Source organism: Hesperophylax consimilis, chromosome 28 (assembly GCF_061612785.1).
Source record: "Hesperophylax consimilis isolate HC1 chromosome 28, BYU_Hcon_1.0, whole genome shotgun sequence".
NCBI classification, from domain to species: domain Eukaryota; kingdom Metazoa; phylum Arthropoda; class Insecta; order Trichoptera; family Limnephilidae; genus Hesperophylax; species Hesperophylax consimilis.
In genome coordinates, this window is record NC_142863.1 from 23,907,919 (window position 1) to 23,920,792 (window position 12,874).

Consider the following 12,874-nt stretch of genomic DNA (forward strand, 5'->3'; position numbering starts at 1 on the left):
CTTTTTGTTCGAAATTATGGCCTCGAAAGACGCTGCGGTGATCACTGCACAAGCTTCCGTAATAGACTCGAATTAAACGCGCTGAAGGAACACTTAACGTATACACTTCACAGGATTTCTAAACAGAATCGTGATGCATATATGATAAATTGTTGCAACGTCAGTCATCTAGGTATGAAGGTACTTCATACTGTCAGACAGGGACAGGTAGCTGGGTGGAGGAATGCAGTAACATATGTCAAAGGGAAATTGATATAGTTGCGTCAAAACGAATGTTAAAAATGTATAACTTTCCAATATTATTCAATGGAAAAACTAATCAAAATCGTGGAAAATGACAAAAGCATTGTACAAACATTGGCGAGAACGCCCAATAGCTATTTAGAAGATCTTGAATTCTTTTTGAACACTCTGAATAAGGGTTTAAAAAGTGTTCCTGAGGTCGGACGTTAAACGAGTAATCTAAAATAGTAATAAAAAAATACTTCACTGTCACTTGCGCGTTGTACACGCTCATCCTGCTTCCTGATGTATTTCATAAACAAAGCCATAAACATGTCACAATCGTAAACATAAGATCGAAATGGCTAAAGCAAATCGAATTCAAAGGAAATCTAAGGTTGTAGTATCATCAGTAAAGCACAAAAGGTTGAAAAGGACAGGGTTTGATTTAGGTTTTACGGGTAATTAGTTTTACTACCCGTTTCCCACGCGTTTTGGAATGAATCTTGTATTTCTTCATTTTCTGTTGCCACGTAATAATGTTTTACAGTCAAACAATTTAGTTTTAAACTTCACTGAGAATCTAATCAGAAATAACAAATGTATGCATAACCTATTTAACCTACTCCTTACATTATTCACATTCACACATCATCTCATAAATAATATTTATTACTAGCGTGGTCCATCCCGTTAAAAATCACGAGATATTATAATTGCAGCCTTTCAAAAAGAAATGTCGTTAATGTTATTGTTTCTACTGTCGTGGTACGAAAACACCCAATGGTAGGCAGGAAAACTTCAATTTATTTAAATAAAATATAAAAGGATATTTACTATCGGCCGCGGCTAAATTTGTGTACTGGTAGGTACTTCTATACCAATTAGTTCTACCATACTCCTCTGTGATTTTCAAGATCACAGACTTAGATCAAGGGCATTTTTCCTCATTCTGCAGGTATTCCAGTATCTACCACTTCTCACAATTACAAAAATTTACTCACATATAAGATACATTGATTTTCACATATAAATAATTATTAAAATATACAACAAATAAAAATAAAATTATATGAAAGACAAATATTAAAAAAGTAGAAGACAAAAGAGACACAAAAATACATAATATTTTTTTAGCAATAGCAAAACATTTTTTTTTGAAAACGTATGAATTATCAACGAAAATGTCTACTTCAGCACACTCTCTCTTACTATATAGTGACAAATTTGGGTCAGAAAATAACAGATATAATTTTTTTACTGCATTCAAATGAAACATGCAATGGCGTCTTGAACAATTGGAATTGGGAACATTTATTTTAATATTGCTAAAACATAATGCAGTATCAAGATCACCGTGAATTATTTAGTGTAGATCAGTCAGTTGCCTTTTAATTTTAAGTATTTTCATCTTGAAGCATTCAAGACGTATGTCGTATGATTTACGTATGATGTAGACCACATTTTAAAGATAACAGTCTCCGGATTTTTTTGAACTGTTATCAAATTATTATAAGCAATTATTCAATTGAAAAAATCTTCCGAGTAAAAACACATTTCACAGACGGGTATTGAACCTATTCCCCATGCCTTCTGATTGCCGGTAAGCTGTTCTATCACTAAGCTACGTCAGCTTATTCAAAACTGCAAAAATCAATTTGTACTAGTATTTTTCATTCAACCTCAGTTTTCATCTGAAAAACAACCGGCTTTATTCAGTTTCTGGCTAATAATTATTTCTAATAATAATTTGATAACTTTTGTGCTATGCATAAAAAACACTGTCCTGTAAACATTAATTTATCATAAAAAAATTATAGTAACTAAAGTTGTTCGAAACGTTGTCTCAAAACGAAGGAAGAGAAACACGCGTAATTACGCAAAAAAATAATCAACATAACATAGTGTTTTGTTTAAAAAAGTTCCCTTCGATTAAATATTTCATCATTTTTATATTATCTTCTTGGTTCTAACGATTTTTTAAATTTACTTCCAGGTCGCCATCAAAATCTTCCTAAACGCCAACTTTATTCGAAAACAAAAGCTCCCCTCGAGTACTTTAGCGGAGCAGGTTCCATTCAGGATTCCAGACCATTAAATCGAAACGAACAAGCTGTTTAAATAGATATAAAGCCGTGTAAATTACTTTGCCATTTTTCATAAGCCATAAACAAAAGAACCTTACCATTTTGCTACGAGAAAACATCGTAAAAAATTCAATTAATTTGGAGACGGATCGGCCTGAAGCAATCTAAATAATTCTTCGCTGTTTTTTTCACCTTTACGGAAAGATAATGTGAAAATTATTAAATGTTGCATAAATTAATTTGTTCGTATCGCCGGGAAAGAGAAACTCAATAAACAAATTAGTGATAAATTGTGTTAAAAAGCATCTTAAAAAACAAACTTTGATCTTGGAATGCTTATATCTTATATTTTTGTGTATTCCTTATTTTTACTTACTATTTTATATCATATTGGGATATAAAGAAAGTACCTACCATAGATAAACTTTTTTTGGTAAAAGAAACTATTTATATCAGGCACCACTTATGTTTAATATTCTTCCAAATGATATTAAGTGTACCAATTCCTTAGTTAAATTTAAAAAGTTAATTAAGATTTTTGTATTGACAGACGATTGTCTTAATATTTTTTCATCCTTGTCCTTTCTTAAATAATAAAATTTTATAAAGTCCCATTTGCTAAAAACTGAATGTCACCCTAGCTATCATTATTATCTACTTTGCTTCTTTTTTAGAATAATGATTAGTTATGATTCAAATATTGTTACAATATACTGTCAAATCTGATAACACATCTAATACATATTTTTTCTTTAATTTTGAAATATTTTGTGTTTGTATGTAAAGTTACTTTATGGTTGTGATTACTCTTATGTTTGCTTCACTCAAATGTAAATTGTTAACATTGATATAGGCTTAATCCTAGTGAGGTTGATTTTTATGTGAAAAAAACGTGTTTTATGAATAGTGAGATGCAATAAACAAATAAATATATAGATATACAATTAGAGACGCTACTGCGTACTAATATATCGAAACATGTTCCACTGTTATCCACTATTAGATTCGGTGATAGAGTTGGAGGTCAGTTGGAAGTAAAAATTCGCTTCATGTCTTATCTAAATATAATACATCAATGGTAGTATACAGAAGGGATAAATCAATAGATGTTTCGTAAGACATGATTTGAATTTCAAATAAGTATGGAGGCCGTACTCTTGAATACTTGGTACCTGTGATCTTCAACAAACTAAATAAAAACATACAAATTGTGAATAATGAGAGACCCTGCCCTAAAATCATAAAGCTGTGGTTAATAAATGATCAATCCATGTACCTTTTAACACCTTAATGTAAATTCCCAAACTTTTTGTTTTTAGTGAGGTGCATTAGATATATTATGTATTTACAAATTACTCTGCAATAAAATAAAATCTGTGAAATGTACCTACTTAGAAATAAGACTTACTCATGTACACATAATCATACAATGTTATAGACATAGACTTAAGATATTTTGATTCGGTGGATCCTGCAGACAAGCTGGCATGTGACAGCTTTGTTGGTCTACCTATTTTGTTAAATAAAAAAAATAAAAAAATAAAAAATAAAAAAAAATCAGAAAAGTATTTTAATTGTTCTTGAAATTTGTATTTCTTTTGTTTAAATTTCTTAGGGTTGTAAATTCAATTTTCAAGTGGCTGTGCTAGTTTCAGTATAACATCATATTATTTTAATGTGACTTGTGATGGCCCAGCATTGTCTTAAATAATATCATTATAGCGTCATTTTCTGTTCCACGTCGAATAATCCCGCTATTCTACTCCATTGTCTAATAGTTGGCTCCGAACCAACAAAACACTTAAAAGTTTGACCATGATTAATGACTTTATAAACGATTAGCTCGGTGAGCGAGCGGTGTAGGGGGATTAGCATTCTCCTTAAGTGTTCCACCTCCAGACGTCTAGAGTTCAATTACTGCAACCTATAAACCTAACACAGTAGTCTTAACTGGCAGATAAAACCCTCGCCCGTCAGCCTGAAAACTTCAATAATTGTTTTTGAAAATAATAGAGGGCACCACTTCCGTTTACAACAATCCTAAACTGTACAGTTACTAAGATAATAATATTATCAGATGTGCGAATATACTTGTCTTGTTTGTTTGGGAAGGTAAATATATACAGGCAAGGCTTGAGAAAAACGTAGGAAGGACTTTAATCTCTTCTGCATTTCCTAAATTATTAACAGTATGATTGACTTATCTACTTTGTTGCAACCCATCCCTTTCAATATCCCTTCCCGTAGACTCCCGAAAAATAATGATTTGCTTTTCTTCAACCAACACTCCATAAATTATGGATACCATTTGTCAACTCAAGTCAGGACTTTGAATTGTTTGGTATAAGACTAAGGACGGGTTGTTTTGGAGAATTTGAACAATTCATCAAATTTCAACGTTCAATTTCGGGTTCTGTGAAGTAATATACAAATTCTGTCATTAGATCATTATAGGCTAGTTGTTTGAGAAAACTGAAATAATAACAGAACTTGAAAAAATCTTTCAGAGAACTTGAAAAATAACTTTGAATTTTGAAGAATTTTTTTAATTCTCCGAAACAACCCGTCCTAAATGATTTTCGTCAGTCATTGCGCAAGCAATATTTTATATTGATATGGTTCAATCAAACCCTTGTTCCTGTCCAGACTTGATATTATTTATGTTGTTTTTGTGCTCTATTTTTGTAATTTTTTTAGTTATCCTGCATTCTAACACTTCTCCTTGTACTGATTTCGTGTAATATGTGATATATTGTAATTGGACATGATTTGTTAGTAAATATATAAATATATTTAATAATATAGGATTGAAACATAAAGATTGGTAACGGCAGGATGAATTGCATTTATAATCATATACATATTTTGTAGACCAGAATAATAAAAAATATGAAATGAGTCCTACATACATGTTTTGTAGAACAAAAGAACAAAATTAGTCCTACATACATATTTTGTAGAACAAAATAACCAAAAAGAACAAAAATTAGTCCTACATGCATATTATGTAGAACAAAAGAACAAAAAAGAACAAAAATTAGTCCTACATACATATTATATAGAACAAAAGAACAAAAAAGAACAAAAATTAGTCCTACATACAAATTTTGTAGAACAAAAAAAAAATTAGTCCTACATACATATTTTGTAAAATTTGACATAAAACATCAATTTCGGTGTTTTTTTGCCACAAACAATTTTGTAAATAATGTACAAACATAGAAAAGAAGAGAAAAACTAAAATAATACGTTAGCACGTAAAGTTAAATGCCCTTTGTACAGCATACTTATGAAAAAATAGGTTGGTAAATTTACGTAAAAATCAAGGATTAAAACCTGCAATACATAAAAAATAAAAACATCTTAGTAAGTGATGTTTTTTTGTTTTAGTTTTAATATTGTTCTTAATTTGTTTTTTTGGTTTTTCGTTTGTTTTTGTATTGTTGTTTGTTGTTTCCGCAAAATGATTGAATCTCATATTGAGTAATATTTTATGTGGCTAGTATTGAGTTATGGAGGGTCACTGAATCAAGTAACTTTAGACGCTTTAATAGCGATTAATCAACCCATCTCACACTGGGGAGACCGAGTATGTAGCGCTGATTAAATAGTTACACGTGCTCACGAAATCCACGAAAACCACTTGCATCGTGTTAAGTGGTAAGTTGGGACATGGGCGTATCAATAACAAGAGGATTAGCGTGTGCTGTGATTAAAGCTAAGCCGGCGAACATGCACTTTGCTAAGTAATTATACAGGGTGTCCGGAAACTCGTAGTACAAGCGGGAAACTGGTGAATCTACATCACATTTGGAGTCGATTTGGTAGTATTTTTTTTTTATTTGAGCTTTCGTTATCGAGTAAATCGAGTTTGAAGTTGATTTTTTTTTTTTTTTTTTTAATCAAATTCTTATAAATTATTACTGAAGATCAAAGTACCCAACTAATTAAAACTATTTGAAAGTAAAACAAATGAAGAAACTCGGATTTGAAGCATTATTTTGAAATTACCCTTCATTTAACCCGGTGTAATCATAAAATATTTCTGCTCTGCAGGGTTAAAACGTCTGTTATTCAACCCTAAACACCAGAAAAAACTTTAACCCTAAAATAGCCGAAAAATATTTTTTTTTGGTTTTTTTTTTTTTTTTTTGAAAATGCTCAAATCAAAACACTTTATGTTTTTTTGGGTTCCCCTTGTGGTGTAGATTCTCCAGTTTCCCGCTTGTACTACGAGTTTCCGGACACCGTGTATAAGCGAACGCTCAGTCTTGCTTAGAACCTAGAACGTCTGAGAACAACACTTCGTGATTAGATAATTTATTACAAATTATTTTAAGCGATCATTTTTATACCATACAAATTGAATAAACCTCCCAAGATAAAATAAAGGAATTAAACCTGCAGCCTTCTGATTGCCGGTCATGTTTAAATCACTATACTTTACAATTATTTTACAAGCAATAATTGTTCGCCTGAAACACTCATCCACATTGAAAAATCTCCTCATAAAAGATACATGACGCCAACGGGACTCGAACCCGTGTCCCTTCGATTTCCGGTCGACAGCTCTGACCACTGAGCTATGGCGGCTTATCTCTTATCCGCGAAATAATTCAATATATACTAGTGTTTCATTCAACAATTACTGCTTGTTACATTTTTTCACCTACAATTGTCTACATTTTTAGGTGTAAAATTTGTCTCGACGCCATCTAGTGAGAGAGTTAGCACTTACAATGCCTTTCTCATATAAAATAAAGTTGGTTGTTTTTTTTGTTGCATAAAAAAATCTTGTCTTAAAAACATTAGTTGACCGGAAAAATAATAACTATACTTAACGTTTGGTTTGGAATTATAATCTTTTGAATAAAGTGAATATTTTGATTTTTTATCCAGGCTACGATATGTTTTATGAGAAAGTTTGTAGTCAATATTGTTTCAAAGTAATGGGCATACCGTTAAAAAGTTTGGTTGCGTAGTATTGAAAGTGTCTTTGTCCGTGTGTGGTGTGTGTTATCGGAATTTTCAGTTTTTTATTTGTTGAGGAAATATATGCTATAAAACTGTATTTTTTAAAAGTTGTTTCCTTTTACGCGTTCATATATTTCTATTGAAAAAATACTTTTGTAGTAGTTTGCATTTATATTTTTTATTGAGTAATTTATTTTTTTATTTGTATTTTACTCAAGCTAAGCGATAGGAAAATCTTGAATTTATCTATAGCATATTTTTTAGTATTTATAATGTACACCAATTCCTTATAAAGATTAATCAAAATAGTGATTTGGCATTTAGCTTCGCCTTAAGGACAAGTTTTTCTTTCAACTTATTTTTAATTTTATACGCATCAATATTATATATCATTGAAGAAAAAGATCATACTTATAAATCTAAAGGAAACATGAAACAGAACAAGACACAGAATAATACAAAGATAACGGTCCCAACTAGGAATCGAACTCAGGATCTTTTGTCTTACCGGGACAGGCGTCTTAAACCACGCGACCATTGGGACCTATTTATTAAAAGTCATATTTGTTGATATCATATTTCAAATTCAGAATTACCAATATCATCTTGCAAATAATTTATATTTTTTTGTGTCTTGTTCTTTCTCATGTTTCGTTTAGATATCTTAGTATTATATTCCAATATTGATTAAATTCAATCAATTAATTTTGATTGTAGAGAAAGTTCGGTCCATTCGAGCGATTTTTTGGCATATTATGCCAAGTTTGCAAAAGCGTTTTGAGCGATCACTTTGTGCCCATAAATATGGGATGAGATGGGAAAATCTAGGTGGATTTGTGGAATTTAAACCGCAGTAAGCAGTTTCATATGTTTTATTTAATATTTTGACTAATGGTATAAATTAAATAATATGGTAAATGAATGACACCAATCGTTCGAATGGTTAATCGTAACGCGATGTGTAACGGTTTAATGTGATTAACCGTTATATATTCAAAAGTGATTATTTGCTGAAAAAAAATATTAAAAAATGTTGTGAATGGATTCTTGAAATAATAACTACTTCTTTACAACAAAACACTGGGACTTTATCAAGACAAAAACTATTATAATCTGTATTGCGTAGGACGGCCTTGAGTCCAGCGTGCTGTCAATTGTGTTATCAAAATCTAGCTCATTCTTGAAACTTTACTGATCCCCCTACCTTGGTACCCACCATTGAGGGGCAGCCACGTATACTACCGACATCTTTCGGATAAGTCTTTAACCACTATAGCCATCTATATCTTGTAGCATGAACTATGCCCAAAATGGAGATTAGTTCAAAATCAATTACCAATTATTTAATAATTTTATGATGTTTTGTTTCCTACCTTGGGATGATCTCTGACCGGTACCACCACCCTGACGGCCACTTTTATGGGCTTGTCTCTCGTGATGTCCACCATCCTCCTCTCGCAGGACCCGCCGCCCCCTCCACCGCCCCCAGCGCTGCCACCACCGCCCCCTCCGCCGTTACCGCCCCCGCGACCGTTGTCTGCAACAAGAACACACAGGAATATTAGGGATATTAGTTATTGGGAAGTGTATAAACATGATGAAAAATGACGCAGATAAATATACATCTAAAAATTAACTAGAATAAATAAAATTGACGAATTCAGAGCACCATGTATGTCTAATTCTAAAGGAAAACTATAATTATTGGCGAAACGACAATATGAACAATTCAACTAATTTTAAATCTTGAATTCAAGTTCTGTGGAAGTTCTATAGAGGCTTGTTATTATTTCATCATGGGTCGGTTATTTCACAGTACTTGGAGAATAACAGAACTTGAATAGAACTATCACTGAACTTGAATATTAAGGACGGGTTGTTTCAGAGCATTTGAACAATTCATCAAAATTGGACATTAAAACAAGGATATTAGTCTACAATACCACTGTAGCATCCCATCTGAATTATTGTAAAAGTGTAATCTTTCTGAGTAACAAAACCAAAATGAAGAGAATGGAAATAATCCAGAACAGAGGCATGAGGTCAATACTGTGTTGTAGCAGGTACACCAGGATAAAAAACATGCAACGTCAACTCAATCTTTTAAGTGTGTGGCAACGATTAGTTTATAATACCTTAGTGTTTATTTATAAGTTATAAAATAAAATGTTACCTGACTATATGTCAAAGAATGTTAGAATTAATAGTACAGTTCATTTATATCCTACGAGAAACTGCAACGATTTTAGGCTTCCTAACACACATTTATCGGGAATACAAAACAATATTTATTATAAAGATTTTAATGTTCAATGAACTCCCGGTAATTTTTAAGGAAGCTAAAAGTCTTGCAGTTTTTTGTGGATTATGTCTCAATGTTGTGAAGTCCAAATTTTAGTATGTAAGTAGTAAATAATATTATAGTAGTCCTAGAAAATAATAAATTAGGTGTAAGATGTAAAATTTTATAACTAAATAAAATGTACACTAAAAAAATTTTTTTCAAAGTTAATTTCCACTTTCTGTGAAAGTCCTATTGAAGTATATCGACATGTGCTAATTGCTTCACAGAACTGAAATAATCATAGAACTTTCACAGTTCTTGATAATTAACTGTGAAATTTTGTGAATTGTGCAAATTCTCTGAAACAATTCGTCCTTGCTTTATAATTTGATGAGTGGTTCAAATTCTAGGAATCAACTCGTTGTTCGAAAGTTCAATGTTTTGACTTTTAGTTAAGAAGTCTCCTCTCGCTACTTTAAAAAGTTTGGTTAATTTGATGATCCCATATTTTTCAGAGGCATTCTCTATATCTTCTACCTTAATTTTGCTATTTAAATATTATCTTCTTATTTCATGACCTATAAGGTCCAAACCACCCATTTTCCATTTTCTTACCATTTATCCTGCACTCTACAACGTTTTTATTTCATTTTCATTCCAATTTCCTCATTCGTAGTGTTACGGCAATTTTAGATTTTACTGCATTTATGCCAAAGTTCTTTTACCCTTCTCTGCATTCACCCAGTGCATTGAAAGCACTTTTTTAGTTAAAAAAATACATCCTCCAAAAAAAATATTTTTAATGGACTTCGATTTGTTTTCCGTAAACTGTCGAGTCACTGTATTGATCAACAAAAAAATCAACCCATAGAACTTTTTTATTATGTGTAAAATAGGATCTATCTACAAATGTATTTTAAAACTACAACTTAACCAAGGTTTTAACTGGATTCGAAAATTCTTTCAACTTTGCCAAATGACATTTATTATCTGCTGTAATATTTATTTATTTATATATAATTTGTACATTTATTTATAACAATTACAGGTAATATAGCCTATGACGTTATAATTGTACCATTTATGCAGTGTATATGCAATGCCAAAAATCTCGTAAATGCGCTATAGGACATAAAAAATAAATCTATTTTTTTATCTACTGCATTCAAAAAGCACGTAGCTCTCCCCACAGGAGAGTTCATAAATAAATTAGTGCGGCTTGCTCTACTATATAGAAGATTGTGATGACGTCCTCGAGAGTGAGACTCTGGTACAAAAAAATTTAGTTGGGCCAGTATTTCATTATTAGATAAGTGACCGTTTATTAGTTGAAAAAAATATTTAAGCAAAGCAATACCTCTACGTGTCTCTAGGTAGTGGTAATTGGTCATGCCTAATATATAAATCGATGGGTAAAGCCAAGGGTAACGTCCATAGAGCCGCGAGAATAAAAACCTTAAAAAAAATTTATGGACTCTTTCAATGCGTAAAGTGTATGTTAATTCATGTGAAGCCCAGATGATCGAGTTTGATTCAAGTACACTTAGGACTAGTGTGTTATATAATAACGTCAGTGTTTTTGTGTTACGAAACGGATATGAGTTTCTAATTACGAAGCCGAGAAGCCTGTATGCTCTGCTTATTAAATCATCGATGTGTTGGTGAAAAGTTAGTTTGCTGTCGTAAATAACTCCTAGATCTTTGATTTGGTTTAATTGTCGGAGAGTAATTTCATTGATTGTATATTCAAATACATGCGGTTTCTTTGATCTTGTATACGAGACGATATTGGACTTGGGTGTACTGAAGTTCAAGCCATTTATTTTGTCCCAGTTTGAGACGCAGTCAATGTCACGTTGAAGGAGAATACAGTCAAGATGGGTTTTTATTGAGCGGTATAGTTTCAAGTCATCTGAAAATAGTAAATACAGCGAATGTGTGATGACTGAACCAATATCGTTAGTAAAAATCAGAAACAGAAGTGGTCCAAGGATAGACCCCTGAGGAACTCCAGAAAAAACTATGAATTCAAAAGAACTGAAACCCTTATAATAAACAAACTGTCTATGATTTCGAAAATATGAAGCAAAAAAACAGAGTAGTCTTTTGGAAAAACCAAATGAAGCTAGCTTATTTAGAAGAATGTCGATGACAACCTTGTCGAATGCTTTTTCCAGGTCGAAATAAGCAACATCCACCTGTTCCCGATTGTCAAGAGTTTGTGATTATTGAAAAATATGATTGCCAAAAAGGTTGATAGAATGTGTAAATTATGGATGTCGAGAAATTGGTCAATTTTCACTGCCAAGATATTCACTAATTCTTACCGGAAAAAAAATCTAAAGCATTCTTCAACAAAATATGAGGACATCAAAAGTTAACGCCGTTTGAACTTCTATCAAATCAAACTAGAGAGATTTTATCTCAAAACCCTTCCATATAATACAACAACTCACACTCTGTTCATTTAATACAGTGTTCCATCAAAACTCCCTCATATATAAATATCTTAGTATAAAAGGAGGGCGCAGAATCACAGGGGTCTATTTACAAAAACATAGTTCTGAGATAAACGCAAATAAAAACTATGCCCACTATCTCGTATAACGCAAGCTCTATCTGGTATAACGGCTGTATACAAGAGATAGATATACAAGAAGAAAACATGGCCAAAAGTGCATTTTATTTTATTTTGTTGATGTTCAGACACAAATATTGAAGTATTTTTCGATCGTTTTATAAATAACTCAATTCGCCATATTATACAATAAAACAATAACCGAAAATGGGTTCGTAAGTAGGAGATTTTGAACTTAAAGCAGTTTTCGTAGGCCTTATAAATTTTTTTTTTTGGGCTTATAAAAAGACTTATCTAAAAAATACTCGATTATTTCAAAGACCAGGATGTATTCTACTCGTAGTATTTAATTAAAGCATCTGAAACATTTCTAGGCGACCAAATATTCAAATCAAAAACAAATGCTTTTGCATTACTACGTAGTGCATCGCCTTAAGTTGAGCCCCTGTGATCCAAAACCCCAGAAAATAAAACCAAGAAACTTCGCGTTTCCAAATATTCGATACTCATTTCGTCACATGAATCGCGCAGTTTGCTACGTTCGTTCATTCTCCCGGTCGTAAAGCATGATCCTTTTGTCCAGAAACGATTTCTGAAAATGTGAAAAGTTTTCGTATTTATTATATGGATTGAACGGTCTGAGAACTGAGCCGGGAAAGAGCAAAGAAAAGTACTTAGAATTGAGTAGGTTACTTTAACTTAGTTTCATGTGATAAAGACGGTGGAACG

At 31.9% G+C, this 12,874-nt stretch overlaps 1 protein-coding gene across 1 annotated transcript in view; it reads right to left on the reverse strand.

The window, feature by feature from the left end:
* Positions 1-12,874, reverse strand: part of LOC149410399 (uncharacterized) — an 892,605-nt gene that overhangs the window by 316,571 nt on the left and 563,160 nt on the right. Inside the window, 1 exon segment of the mRNA XM_089648756.1 lies at positions 8,657-8,820. Coding sequence (XP_089504882.1) covers positions 8,657-8,820 — 164 coding nt within the window.